The sequence below is a fragment of the Anoplopoma fimbria genome, chromosome 15 (genome assembly GCF_027596085.1).
Source record: "Anoplopoma fimbria isolate UVic2021 breed Golden Eagle Sablefish chromosome 15, Afim_UVic_2022, whole genome shotgun sequence".
Classification (NCBI taxonomy): Eukaryota; Metazoa; Chordata; class Actinopteri; order Perciformes; family Anoplopomatidae; genus Anoplopoma; species Anoplopoma fimbria.
Window position 1 is genome coordinate 4,698,976 of NC_072463.1, and position 15,775 is coordinate 4,714,750.

The following is a 15,775-nucleotide window of genomic DNA, read 5'->3' on the forward strand; positions in this document are numbered from 1 at the left end:
TTAAAGCTGCATTCTCTCTACTGGCCATCAGGGGGCGACTCCTCTGGTTGTATAGAAGTCTATGAGAAAATGACTCTACTTCTCTCTTGATTTATTCCCTCAGTAAACATTGTAAACATGAGTTTATGGTCTCAATCTCTAGTTTCAAGTCTTCTTCAATACAGCATGATGTTCATTTAGTAAATGATGCTCCATTTAGAGTCAAATAGTCCATAAAGCAGAGTACGCTTTAGGGCGGGGCTTACTGGATTGACAGGACACTGCCGCTAAATCACGTACGGCGTCTCTATGTCACTCATCACAATTATCTCACTAAAAAATGTCTTACTTTCAAATTAAGTTACCATTAAAATCAGTTTCCAACGTCTAATTTTGTTTAACTTCCTATAGCCAATCAAAGACGTCTGTTGTATTAGTAATAATGTAATTTACCATGAGTTTAACTGTTCAAACATACTGTAACAAATACTGTGTCTGTCAATAAAATACCCTTCCTTTATATTTCATAGTTAATGTGACTTTTGTTCTTATGAGACGTGGAGACTCACCACCACCCTGAAGTCCTCCAGGTTCTTGAACTGGGAGAGGTGTTCCTGCAGCTTCGGGTCGATGGGCTGTTTCTTCATCTTAGAGTATTTCAAGAAGGCCCAGAACTTCTCCAGTCCGTACAGCTGACCTGCAGGAGGACGAAACAGCACAAACACACAACTGATTTAGTAGAAATTCACAGTTCTATGACAGATACCACTTTCATAACCTGCAGCTCATTTGTTTCTTCTCAAAAACTTTCTGCTTAGGCTTAATCTACCTTGTCATATTCCAATAGAAACAAACCTTTTACCACATCAAAAACACACATAATCCATTTATTTACATGACAAAGAAACAATTTTCTAACCCCACATTGTTTTACCTTGTTTTGCCTGATATATGAAGCATACATTTCTCACTCTAAAGTAAGACACTCAAATAAAATGCACTATGTAGTAAAAAGGGAGCGATTTCAGATCGTTTTCATGTCCTGCTGTCATGATAAACGTCACATTTTGTGTTTCTGTCTGCATGTAGACATTAACAAACTAAAGCCACATCACTTGTACTGTTTATCTGATTAAAAGCTTTCTTATTTATCAGATAAAGACATTCCCCTGACACTGAAATACCTTTTGAGTGCTTTAAAATAAGAGCACGACTCATGTGAAGCCATTTTAACCTTAATTATTGCATTGATAATCTCCTCTGGCTGTGACTCATCAGTTCAGTATCTGGCCGGTGGTCAGACATGTGCTGGTCTTAACTTCAGTGTTCACTTCATCTCTCTGACAGATCGGGTTTGAATGGTAAACTGAGCACCGGAAATAACTGGGCTGGAAATAAGTGGCTGCTGAAGTCTGAACTGGAAATCCTCCCTTCTGCTTCACTGAGTTCACTGAGTGTTGAAACCGTTCGAGAAATCGACTTTAATCCCATTATTTATTTTTTTCCTCTTTTCACACATTCAGCTTAGAGCAGGGTGAAATCTGCAACGTGAACTTTTAAATCGGGTCAAGCAGGATTACGGGACAAATAGTGACATTTTTTTCAGCATTAATAAGCTTAAAATTATATATAGACATTTGTTTTAACAAGTGCCCTGTGAATTATTATAATTTTATTCGACAGTTTCACTTTGTATCAAGGTCATAAATTCCTTGTAGGTTAAATATAGTATTTGACATATTAATAAATACTTTATAACACACTGTAAAATAGTTTAATACCAATATATGAATATAATTAACTGTTTGCACACATCCACAGCGGGTAAATTGATATTTATAAATCTATTTAAAACTACTGATAATTATATATTATTACAACAATGTATTATCAAACAAGTATCAAATATTTATTAACCAGTTAGATACTTCATATGTTTAGTTTATAACCCTGAACATTTCATTTTGCACATCCACTGATTCATATTTTTGCACAAAACTGAACAGCTCTCTCATTCAAAAATAGTTATTTTGCATATATTTGTTAGTGTTTTTAAAGTATTCAGATTAACAAACACATTAATATGCATTGCTTATATCTGCATTATAGTGTGTTATAAACTGGTTATAACTGGTTTAGATACTGCTTATATATGCTAAATAGGGGTTACTCAAATGGTATTATATAATACAAGGACTTAATGAAGTTATGGGTAAATAACATTTTTACAAGTTTTACAACCACATTGAGGATTAATTGGATTTAAATATCTGAATTTCTCACTTTTACATGTGCTGCTTTTTATTTGATTAACTTAATATTAAATAAATAAAAAAAACAATGCAAATGCCAAAAAGTGATGATTTGTGTTTTTTCCACGTTGGAGCAATGCTTAGTTATTTTATTCTGAAAATCCTGGTGAAAGAGTGACAGTGTCAGGTGATGTAATGGACCACTTGGTTACGTTCTTTTGTTAATTACCTCTCTCAAAGTCTTTGAGGGTCTCCTCTTGAAAGTCCTTGAACAGGTCCATCCTGAACCTCTTCTCCAAACCGTAACTGTAGTATCTGAAGAGACATTCCAGTCCATACCTGCAGCAGCGGGGGGAAAAGCAAATATTTGACCTGCACTCTGACCACAGACACGAGTAAACAAACGGACATGGACAGGAAGTGATGTCGTACATGATGTTGCGACTTTAGCCCAGATTTTTTGGTTTCCAGACAAAACATGGTTCACTGATGGGGTTTTTTTGGGTTAAAAGCCGGAAATATAGTCTGTGTTTAACACAAGAATAAGAGACTTTAACGTTTTATTCTACGATATAAAATACGTCATTAAATACCCTCTGGTGAGCGTGAAAGCTTTTACGTGTCTTAAAAGTCTAAATGAGACGACTAAACGTCCTCACTAGAACACTGGTCCTCCTTTAGCTCAGTGGTTGAGACGTGAAGTCATGTGACCGTGGTGGAGTTCCTTTGTAGCCTAACGGTAGCGCTTTTTACTTCTGCTAACTGCTTATTTAAGCTTGAAAAATCCTAAAAGTGGTGTAAATTTGTGATTATCTTGATGAACAAAACCTCCAAATATCCTAAACGTTTGTTTGCCACAGACATGATTACTAACTTCCTGTTGGCCTTCAAGAATACGTCGTCTCTGCATTAGTATTAAACTAAACACATAACACGGTGACTGATCTACATCTGGGAAATTGTAAAAGAAACGTGTGGAAACCGGCTGGTATTTGAACAGGTGTGACGATGACAACATCAACGAGCATGACTACACCTGTGTCGCTTCTCATGGATGTTTTTGTAACAAAAACTAAGTTTGGAGGATCAGAAATTCCTCCTGGTGAAGGATCTTGTCTGCTTTATCCCATCTGTACTGTAGCAACTATTTCCCCCACATGTGTCTCCAATAATCTCACAGATTATTAATGGCGTGAGCTGCTCTCTAAAAACAGCTGACTGGGTTTGTTCCAGTGACTGGTTTAAATGGGAGGTTTAGGGCGTGTGAGCTCTATCTAGACAGGAATGTTATTTGGCAGGTGATTTAAAAAAACGCTCCTGGCAGAAGAAGAACAATGTGAGAGCGAGGAGGCCGATTCCCCTGTTGACGCTCTGATGTCAAGCACTGATACGGTCTGCAGGCAGAGACTGACGCATCAGGAGCTCAGCACTCAGAGAAGTTTACACAGAGACGAGTGTGTAATCTTCTGCAAATAAATGCCTTTCTGCACTGTTTGCAGGTCAAACTATAAAAACTGGTGAGAGCTCCACCTGTGTGTACAAGAAATAGTTTTTTTTTCCACCTAAAAAGATCCTTAAGGGCCTCAAAGATAAGTCACGTTTGTCTCGAGGGCTCATTTTTTACCAACATTGGTCGTTTATTTTGTACATTTCTTTGCAAATATTTTGAGGCACAGAAATACTTACGCATTAGAAATAAGGATTTTAAAAGCACAGTATGTAATTTCTGCCACTAGTGGTCTCTTCATCAAAACAATAGCAAGAGATGGACTTTAATGACGTGAACTAGCGCAGGATCATGGGAGTCTTTTTTGTTAAATTACCAACCAATGGCGATGAAAATCTATCTGAACCGACCGTCATTTAAAAAAAGCTGCATGGTAACGTTAGCCAACGTGACAAAAATACCTCTAGATGAATCGACTGTAGCTAACGTTATGCGGCGAATTAAATTAAATCAATGAAAACAATAGTAAACAACAGAGTGTCTCGACAACTTCCGCAAAGGTTAAAGCAACTAGAGTGGGTAAATATATACAATTATGACACCAGGGACAAGCAAGCAAATAAAGCACAACATTAACTTGATTTTTCGGGGGGTTTTTTTACCTGTTATTCACTTTTTTCTACTATATTCAAAATGTTCCTGTTACTTTATTTATCACTTATTTTAATTGTATTTAAGTTGTATCATTAATACTATTTTATTAGTTTGTATTTCACGCTGTTTTACTGCAGTTACTGTTATTACAGCTTTTTTATTCTATTTAATCACATTTTTATCGTTCTATTGTCTTGGTGCATTGATCTCAAATGGATGAATTGCTCATTTCTATTGTTTTCCTTGTTAACCCTCATTCCATCTTACTTTTTCAGTCAGTCATCTGTGAAACGCTGCACTAACCTGTATGATGAAAGGTGCTATATAAATAAAGTTTGATTGAATGAATAAAATTACAGATTTGTCTCGAGTTTGAACACTGTTGGAAACATTTGGGATAACAGAGTTCAATATATAACATAGGTATTGTTGTTTTTAGACATTTTAATGCATAGATGTTACGGTTATATCTTTAAACACCTGATGTTCTCCTCACCTGTAGTTTTCTTTGGCGTCTTCCAGCGCACGCAGTTTGAACTCCTCGTACATCTTCCTGTTGAAGTTGTCCCTCAGGAAGAAGGACCAGAACCTGAACAGAGTGTTCATCTCCTGAGACTGACCGATACCCAACCGTTTCCTCTCTGCAAAGAAAAAACATTGAGTCCATCACCGAGCTTTGTGTGTTGAACAGACGATTACGAACACCAGTACAATCCAGCATGTGAGTGATTCTGTCCTCCGTACCATTGATGCACCGTCGCAGGTACTTGTGGTATCCCTGCTGGGTGAAGCCGTTGTCCCTCAGCAGCTCGTGGGATGGATGCCAGAATTTGGGCAGAGAGTGGGGGGTGCAGCCGTAACTTCCTGTCAGCGGAGCTCCTTCTGACGGAGAGGCGTTGGAGCTGCTGTGGTCGGAGGTGAGAAGATGTTTGAGTGACATAGTTTTGCTTATTTAAATCTATTGAATCCCATTAAGGCATATTTTTATTTATTTTATCCATTAAGCCTTTTTATAGCCTGTATTCTACAACCAGCTGTCATGTATGGATGAAATAATCAATTAGAGGACTGGCAGAAAATATTTAAATGAGTAATTCCAAGTATTTGCAGGTTCAAGGATTTGCTCTTCACGCTTTCATTCGTTGTAAATAGAATATTTTCTTAGGGTTTGGACTTTTAGTAAAACAAAACATCAACAATTAACTCTTGAGCTGAACTTTTTTTTTTCTTCTTTCTTTTCACAAAATTCTGTGATTTTTTTAAGATAAAATTATAAATAAATAAAATAATTGTTGTTGACAAAGTAATTGATAATGAGGCACCAGTTAGAGCTATTCTCAAGATTAAATATATATGGAAAGAAACCACTAAAATAAAATAAACAATTTTAATTTAAATAAATGTCTGTTAAGTCACTATCTATCAACTAATGAGTTAACACAACAATGATTGAGTTTATGGCCCAATCTGTGACTTTAAGTTTTTATGTTTTTGAACTTATACATTGACAGTTATTAATGGTATTTTGTCAAAGAATAAAAAAACTAATTAAAATAATTCCAACAATTATTTGCTTTTAAAAACTGTGCACTGTGTCGTGTCATTGTATTAATGCAGAGAAGTGAATAAAGGTTAAAACTGTGAAAGAAGGAAGTGATCAGTTTTTTGTTGTTCTTCTTTTTTCCCAGTTTATAACTGAAACTGTAAAGCAGCATCGTAAAGGAAAACCAGTATTCGGACCTGATGGAGGAGGAGCGCGGCCGGTGCTCACGGGAGTCCATCACCCAGCCGATGTGGGCTTCCTGAGGAGGGTTCGAACTGTGGCGGGTCTTCTTCTTCCTCGGCGTCTGCAGCAGGAAACCAAAACAACAGATTTTGAGTTTGTTATAATTTCTGACTGTTTCCAAAAGTCTGAATGATATTTTTAAGGGCTCCTCTTGTAATACGACTCCTCGGAGACAGTATCCGGTAAAAAAAAAGGCCATTAAACTCCATTTGAGTCTCGTAAAAACAGAGAAAAAAAACCAAAAAACAGTTGTTTGACTTCTTTGTAACCCGTAAACATGCAAAACAGGTAACAGTTCGGCAGCAGCTGCAAGTAGTAAACTGCTAAGAGAATGTTTATAGTCTAGTCAATGTTGTCAATAGCTGCACAAACAAAAAACGCAACATTTAAATTAGATACCAGGGAAATGTTGTCCGGCCTTAATCAGGGAATCGCTGTATATTTCAACTCCAGATCAGTGAACTTTTTCACGCCGTGATTGACGTCATTATTGAGCAAATTTCACAGATATAGATCAATTACAGTCAGAACAATAAACATTGGTCACTATCTAAATAAAAACCAAAGAGAATCCACCACAATAGAAATCATAATGTCAAGAACACTTCACTCAAAGACGAGAAGAGTCTTATTGGTTGTTTTCAAAATCAATGCTTCCAGTTTTTGTGACCCCTTAAAAATAAGTGATGCCTCCTTGTGACCTTTTATCACCTGTTGTGTTCAATTTAACCAAAAAGTCCTTTTTATTTTCCATTAAAATGCCTAAAGATGTTAAATTATACATTAACTCATGACTAAAATAGCAAAGATTAGAGGATATTCTACAAGGATATTCTTTTGTGGATAAGAAATATGTTTTTCTGGATCCTGTTTATTATCTCTTTACCACTCAGCACTATCTTTCAAATCTTTGTCGGGGTTATGAGCTTAAGTTACAAGGAATTTTTATTTTGTGTTGACTTTGGCGGTCCCTGTGGACAAAAGCGGTACTGCACCCGAGCACCAGAGTCCCCGTTAGGAAACCTCTCATTTTACTGCAGCAGGGTCTGACAGTCTGCCCACTCAGTCCTGGTTCTGGTTCTCCCATGCCTATATAGAAACAGACAATCTTCTCTCTGATGGTCTGGTTTTTCAGATGGAGGTCATAAAGAGGATCAGGACTAAACTGAGACTGATCCAGAACCAGTTATAAGTTCCTCACAGTACCTTTCTCTTTCACACTAGAGACCTGAGAGGATAACAGGAAGTTGATCTTTTGATCTTCTCTGTTATCCGTCCGACATTAAACAGCGTCTCGTCACCCTGAACTCACCTGTCCGTCGATGGTGCCGCTCTCCTTCATGACGGGGTAGAAGCGAGGCGTCTTGTTGGGGTCCTGGCGTCCGGGGGTGCGAGGCGTTCGGGGGGTTCGGGGTTCGTGAGCGATGGGCGACTCTGGGACCGTTGCAGGAAGAGAGCGGGCCAAGTCTGCTCCGCTGTCCACTGAGAGCGCAACAGAAAGCCATCATTAATATTTACTCCACTAGTTAATTTCAACATGCATGAGCTCTAAGAAAGCTCTTGAAATTGTATTTATTATTTGTTTTTAATCTATATATTGATTTAAGTACACCAATGTACATTTTCTTCACAAAGGTGGTTAGAATTGGGTTTATTAGATGTTTGAATATGTCAAAGTTGTGGTTTAAATGCAGCAAACAGGAAGCTCAACTTGTGTGAAACCCCAAAACCAACCTGGCAGTAGAGGAGGCGGGACTTCCTGTCCTGGGTCAACGGGCACTTTGGGGGCCAGAGTCTCAAACTCGTCTTGACTGATGACGTTCAGCTTCTTGAAGTTCTCCACTTCCTGCTGGGGAACACGGTTAAAAACTGGTTAATACATCATCTTATTGTAAAACACAAAACTTTTCAGGTTCACAACAGGTTTAAAATATTTAATCTGCAATATTAAATGAACAAAATAGATTTAATAAAAACCTATAAAGATCCTATGTAATGTAAAATAAGCTATTTTAAAATTAATAAAATGTGAAACTATTATTTTCTACTTTAGTTTATTTAACAATTGAAGTCAAGTTTACATGCCCAGTTTTTGATCATTTATTATCTTTTAATTTTAATTTATGAATTATACTTTTATAAAGCTCTCTGTAAAGGAACTTTTATGAATCATGATAATATTTCTTATTACCGTTATGTATTGAAAACTAAAAAAAGAATTAATGGTATTTCAAGATGTTTTCCTTTATTTTCATTGTTAGGGACCTGAAGAGGTCAAAAATATCCAGTGATTAACAAGCTAGAACAAAAAAATAACAGTTTGTTTGTCAGATATGTCTCCTCTGATGTCTTTCTTTTAATCATCCATCGCAACCACTCAAAACTACAATTAATTAATTAGTTAATACAATACTTGACAGACTGAACATCTTCACCTTCCTTTCTGCAAAACAAAACATGGCCTGTAGTCCTTCAGATATTGTTTTTTTTATGTATTTCTTTGGTTTTATTGTCTTGTTGTCTACTGATTGTTAATTTTTCTGCTCATTTTGAATTATTGTTTTTGTTGTATTTTTCTGAATTAAGTTTAATTTTTGATTTTCATTTGTTTTGAGGGAATGTTTGTTGAATAAGCTCATGACTTCTTGCCTTTCTTGACAATTTGCTTTATTATCTGGACTTCATGCAGACTTGTGTATGTGCAAATAAAATGAAATAAAATGTAATTAAATTAAATCAACAGAGATGAAAGAAGCATTACTGTTGATGGACTCTTAAATTTAATATAATCAACATTATTCCAACCTCTCAGTTCCAGGCTGTTTAAACTGATAACACTGCGACATGGTGGTAAAAATACGTGATGTGCCAGCGGCTGCATGTAAAGCTTGTGTGACACACAGCAGATGTGCAGCGTACTTTGAACTTTACACGTCGCCGTCAGAAAATAAAAATCTCGGTGACCTTCGGGTTTGTGTGTGTGTTTGTGTGTGTTCAGGCGTGACATTTCCCACATGTGGCGACATCAATGACAACCTTTGAGCTGACAACTTGTACAGTGGGGCAAAAAAGTATTTAGTCAGCCACCAATTGTGCAAGTTCTCCCACTTAAAAAGATGAGAGAGGCCTGTCATTTTTATCATAGGTATACCTAAACTATGAGAGACAAAATGAGAAAAACAAATCCTGAAAATCACATTGTCTGATTTCTAAAGAATATATTTGCAAATTATGGTGGAAAATAAGTATTTGGTCAATAACAAAAGTTCATCTCAATACTTTGTTATATACCCTTTGTTGGCAATGACAGAGGTCAAACGTTTTCTTTAAGTCTTCACAAGCTTTTCACACACTGTTGCTGGTATTTTGGCCCATTCCTCCATGCAGATCTCCTCTAGAGCAGTGATGTTTTGGGGCTGTCGCTGGGCAACACGGACTTTCAACTCCCTCCACAGATTTTCTATGGGGTTGAGATCTGGAGACTGGCTAGGCCACTCCAGGACCTTGAAATGCTTCTTACGAAGCCACTCCTTCGTTGCCCGGGCGGTGTGTTTGGGATCATTGTCATGCTGAAAGACCCAGCCACGTCTCATCTTCAATGCCCTTGCTGATGGAAGGAGGTTTTCACTCAAAATCTCACGATACATGGCCCCATTCATTCTTTCCTTTACACGGATCAGTCGTCCTGGTCCCCTTGCAGAAAAACAGCCCCAAAGCATGATGTTTCCACCCCCATGCTTCACAGTAGCTATGGTGTTCTTTGGATGCAACTCGGCATTCTTTCTCCTCCAAACACGACGAGTTGAGTTTTTACCAAAAAGTTCTATTTTGGTTTCATCTGACCATATGACATTCTCCCAATCCTCTTCTGGGTCATCCAAATGCTCTCTAGCAAACTTCAGACGGGCCTGGACATGTACTGGCTTAAGCAGGGGGACACGTCTGGCACTGCAGGATTTGAGTCCCTGGCGGCGTAGTGTGTTACTGATGGTAGCCTTTGTTACTTTGGTCCTAGCTCTCTGCAGGTCATTCACTAGGTCGCCCCGTGTGGTTCTGGGATTTTTGTTCACCGTTCTTGTGATCATTTTGGCCCCACGGGGTGAGATCTTGCGTGGAGCCCCAGATCGAGGGAGATTATCAGTGGTCTTGTATGTCTTCCATTTTCTAATAATTGCTCCCACAGTTGATTTCTTCACACCAAGCTGCTTACCTATTGCAGATTCAGTCTTCCCAGCCTGGTGCAGGTCTACAATTTTGTTTCTGGTGTCCTTTGACAGCTCTTTGGTCTTGGCCATAGTAGAGTTTGGAGTGTGACTGTTTGAGGTTGTGGACAGGTGTCTTTTATACTGATAACAAGTTCAAACAGGTGCCATTAATACAGGTAACGAGTGGAGGACAGAGGAGCCTCTTAAAGAAGAAGTTACAGGTCTGTGAGAGCCAGAAATCTTGCTCGTTTGTAGGTGACCAAATACTTATTTTACCGAGGAATTTACCAATTAATTCATTAAAAATCCTACAATGTGATTTCCTGGATTATTCTGTCTCTCATAGTTGAAGTGTACCTATGATGAAAATTACAGGCGTCTCTCATCTTTTTAAGTGGGAGAACTTGCACAATTGGTGGCTGACTAAATACTTTTTTGCCCCACTGTATGTACTTAAGTCCTTTCTGCAGTTAAGAAGCACTCGCAACTTGATCTATCAACTTTATTAAATTTCAGAGGGACAGAGTGCATTTCAAAATCACATTTTATACTTAAGGCTGAAGATTGTATTTACTTTTCAGAGTAAGATATAACATGTAAAACATATAAAAGGCTGTTTAAATATCATGTATTGTTGTTACGTGTGAGTTGAGTAAAAATAAGCAGATGTTTATTTGTATAAAAATGTTCTGGATTAATTAAACTCTAGTGGTGATGCACAATAATCAGTTTAATCTCAAAACTAAAACCTCTTCTTCAAATACTGAGATCAACAATCAGCTGGTTTATTTCATGAAAAATACCCTAAAATGTAAACACTTTCCTTTTCAACTTTTACTTCACATTTCCTGAACTAATGCTGAACTTTCACTTGACTAAAAGCTACTTTTAAGTGGAAAATAATCATATTTTGCATTTTCACAATCAGGAGGAACAAGATGAAGATTCAACTTTTGTGTTAATTAAGCGAGAATACGACCCAATACAATAATGTAACTGTTGTAAAACTAGACCGTATACTGATCCCAGACCATAAAAGTATTACCACATAATTCTGTAATAAAATAAGCTTGCATTATGTTGTGTAACATGTAGACTGTGTTTCGACACGCTGTGTTCCTGCAGACGAGGCAGCTTCTCCAAACAGAAGGTCACTGGTTTGTTGAAGCAGCTGTGTGACACGCATGTAGCCTGGAGGCTCGTGGAGCGGGCGATAAATAGTAGTTTATTTCTGTCTCTCTCTCCACAGTGTGAGATTTAACAGCTCTGTCACCGAGTCTTTATGTCAAAGTGTTCAGAGGGACGAGAGCTGAGCTTTAAGGAGGCGACGGAAACCTTAAACTGTACATAGCGGAACAAGAGCAACCTTTGTGTCTTTTTTTTTTTTTACTGTAGCAAAAGGAACAATGTCAAGAAACTATCTGACTTATTTTGATTAAATGTCAGGTTCCTCACCAGGAACTGTGCTGACTTTTTTTTAAACCTACAGCTAAATTAATTTATATCAATTTTTTAAATAAGAATCCATCTTTGCATCCAAGCCTTTTTTTCTGTGAAGAAAATGATGTTTCCATTTGTGCTAAATGTTATGTATTGATGTGGTTTCTTGTTATAAATGGTGAAGTTTTTGGGTGAGCAATGTGAAAAATGTCTTCATTTCGGGAATCAAGTCATTACATCATGCACAAAAATGACATTTTTGGTCTAAACCTGTGAAATAAAAGAACTGAAAAGTTTACAGGATAAATTATGAGAAGTGTTTCAATTCTTTTGTGCAATAATGTTAACTGTCTGATGTCTCTTAAGGGTCATAAATCCAGACTTTCTGATTAAAAATCACCACATTTTAACTTCACTGCATATGTCCATAGTGAGATTTTCATGGGTCTAGACCACAGACGATCTCAAAAATATATCTTCCCTCCAATCTTCCTGCTGCCACTAAGCTTAAAGATATTTCAATAATTTTTCCAGCTGTGGGAAACATCAGTGTTATAAAAAAACGACTGCACCGAGAGTCATAAAAATCAGTATCAAGTTCTCTGGAAATATTTTGGTCTCTAAATAAGGATGAAGAACATTGTGTGTATTTGACCCCTTTGACCCTCTGAGGGTGAAAACAAAAGAAGTCAGTGGTTTACAGCATGGCATCTTATTCAATAACAGGAAGTGAATCATGTTTTGCCAAGGACGAAGAACGAGAACGATCCAGTTTAATGACTGCTGGACACCGACATCAACAAAGTACCCTCCTTTTTCTCTCATTAGTCTCCATCTTTTTTCTCACCCAACAGAAAATCATTATATTGCTCTTTATGACAAACTAATTTGAGTCTTTTACCCGAGTATTTCCATTTTGTGTAATTTAATAATTCTAATCCACCAATTTAAGTTTATTACATTTATTTGACAATATCAGTAGCTAGTTAGGCTACTTTGCAGAATCAGATTCTTAAATCACCTAATAAACAATGATGTATTATTAAGAAGTATAAACCCCATTATTTATGTAAATAAAGGAGTTTAAATTAGCTCTACCTTTAACAGCTGCAACATTAAAGTGATCAACACATTATTGCATTAATAATTATACAATTATATATTATTAAATGGTCCATTCTTCATATTTAGTGTACTTTTAGTGTATTTTGATGCCAATACTTTAAATTAAGTAATATTTTGGATGCAGGACTTTTACTTGTAACTGTGTATTTTTACAATTGTGCTCTTGTAAATATTTTCAAATATTTGTTTATTTAAAGTTAATCATAAACACATTATAATGATGTTATTTCAATACAGAACTGAAACTTTTTAAAAAAAAATTAAATTTTACCCTTACACATTTTATATTTTCCACTTTTTTATGCATCTTATGTTTGAGTCTGTTTCACCCGGATGCAACATCAGCTTATTTGCCATCTTACAGAATTATACATTATATAAATCCCAATTATTTATTAGTTTAGTAAAAAGATTGGAAGCCCGTCTATTCCCACAAATCCAAAGCTGTCCATGTTTGTGTGTTGAATTATTTTTTTTCTTTTCAAAAAAGATTTAAAAGAAGAAATGTAAATAAGTCTACATTTAACAGCCACAGCTCAAATTTCCAAAGATTTCAAATTTTCCCTTTTGCCACCCTCCATGTTTTTCCTACCTTGGTGCACTCGACCGTCTCCTCTCCCTTCCACAGATCCTGTTCGTAGTAGAACAGCCCGTCGTTGATGGCCTTGGCGATGTCGGTTGTGAGTTTGGCGCGGGACTCGTGGTTGCCGGTTCGATCGCCTCCGGGTGCTTACGCATGTAAGGAGGCGTCTGCGTGACGATGAGGATCTTGTTGACGTCCTGGTCATCCAGCTCGTAGTCCGAGTCGTCTTCGTCCGACCAGTCGGTGAACCTGTTCTTCCTCGGCGCCATCTGCTCCATCTCTTCGTCGAACAGGAAGTCCAGCTCCTCCTGGTCGTGAGCGGCCGGCTGAGGAGCCTGTGTGCTGCGAGGAGAAGCATCACTGCGCTCCTGGACGACACAGTGAGTGACACGGCTATTAATGACGGGTAAGACAAGAAGAGCTTTAAAACTACAGGAGGGGAGGATGAAACGGAGAATTTAAAAAAGGAACATTTTGGGAAATATGCAGGGTTGTTGCTGAGAGCTCGATGAGAAGATCGATTCAACTCTCACTTCTGTCCGAACACTGAGCTAGTTTAAAGGAATAAACCGTTTATTATTACATAGTCCAACATGAATATACATCTCAACTGCAGGAAAAGATGCAACTTGTAGTCTTTTAAAATCTAGAGTTCTTGGATGACATGCAGATTTTCAGAGAAGCCGTTTAGTTTGGAATAATTTAATAATATCTAATCTTCTCTGCATGAGAAAAGTTTTTCAGTAAATATGAGACATGAAATGAATGAGGAGACGAACGGGCAGGAAAAAGGAGAAGAAGTGATGATGAAATAAAAATAAAAAAATAAAGTGAGAGGGGGAAGAACTCAACTGCAGAGGGGAGGAGGTCGGGATGAAGCGCTGACGGAGGAGAAGAGACAACACAAACATCATCAGCTTTCTGATGGATGAACGGAGAAGGACACAAACAGAGAGACGAAGACGATGGAGGACATGAAGAAGATGTTATGCAGAACAGAAGAAGAAGGATGATGGAAGAGATGAAAGATGGATGAAAGACTTTAAAGGTGATCTGGACTTGGTACCTTCCCGGCAGTCTGTCGGTGGCGTTTCTCCACCTGGATCCAGACGTCGCCGGCGGGTGGGGGGGCGTCTTTGGTTGAGAGAGAATCCTGACGGGAGGAACCGGGTTCATCCGAGTCCTGAGGCTCAGTGGACTCAGGAGGAGTCTTCTTCACGGGCGATGAAGCTGAATCACACATCACACAATGAAGACAACCGTCAGCACAGCGTTAAAAATCACACATCACACTGTCGGCTCACATTTAAGCTACAGGAGGGGATGAAAGACTGAAATAGATTCTGTGCTTTTGAACGTGATCAACAATAAATGTGATTATATATATTATTATTATTATATTATAAATGTCTGTTTTTTATGAATTAGAGTTAGATAAGATAATAATTTAAGTCATTTAAAATGCTAAAATGGCATAAATTAACACGTTCCCTCTTATTAAATGTGAAGATTTGCAGGGTTTTATTGTCTTCTATCATAGAAAACTTAATATCTTTGGGTTTTAGACTGTTAGGACTAGTTTTAGACTGCCAAATTGCATTATAGGAACCTGTAATAAACAATTTTAATTATTATTAAACATTATTCAAGAAAATTATCTGCATATTAAATCGTTGCTTGCAGCCTAAGTGCACATTAATTCATTCTAGGGCTCAATCTTTTGACTTGTTTTGATAATCAATTTAATAGATTCATATCAGAGTCCATAATGACATCTTAGTTACTTGTTTTGTTCAAAACACAAACAAATATTTAATTTAAAAGAGATATATAAGAGAAAAGCAGTCTGAGAAGCTGTAACCTGAGAATTTTTGTCAATTTTGCTTGAAAATTGACTTAATAATTGATAATTTCCTGTTATTCAACAGCTCCAAAAAAATGCTCACATAATATAAAGTTTAATAAAGAAAATAGAAAAAAAGGCTCATTCATCTCCTCAAAAAACAGAGCATTTGTTAGGGACTATTTTCAGCGGCGGATGAATCCACATTTGGTGCTCTAGTGAGTATTTGTATGTCAAAATAAACTACAATGATGAAGGAACCAACAGTGAGGCTCATTGATGTGTTTTGTAGTTCATGTAGTAGCAAGAATTCATCACCAGACTTTAATCTTCTCTCTGGTTTCTAAAAAAAAAGAGAAGTAGAAGAAGAGTCTAAACACTGACCGGAGTTTGTGGAGCTGACGGTCTGTCGAGGAACAAACTCGGGACAGTTGATGAGCTGGGAGAAGTCGGTCCGGGGG

At 37.3% G+C, this 15,775-nt stretch overlaps 1 protein-coding gene across 1 annotated transcript in view; it reads right to left on the reverse strand.

The window, feature by feature from the left end:
• Window positions 1–15,775, reverse strand: part of larp1b (La ribonucleoprotein 1B) — a 32,359-nt gene that overhangs the window by 1,642 nt on the left and 14,942 nt on the right. Inside the window, 11 exon segments of the mRNA XM_054614647.1 lie at window positions 549–676; window positions 2,461–2,570; window positions 4,829–4,973; window positions 5,077–5,237; window positions 6,073–6,179; window positions 7,431–7,600; window positions 7,853–7,967; window positions 13,481–13,611; window positions 13,614–13,839; window positions 14,538–14,701; window positions 15,699–15,775. The exon segment at window positions 15,699–15,775 is cut by the window's right edge and continues 101 nt beyond it. Coding sequence (XP_054470622.1) covers window positions 549–676; window positions 2,461–2,570; window positions 4,829–4,973; window positions 5,077–5,237; window positions 6,073–6,179; window positions 7,431–7,600; window positions 7,853–7,967; window positions 13,481–13,611; window positions 13,614–13,839; window positions 14,538–14,701; window positions 15,699–15,775 — 1,534 coding nt within the window.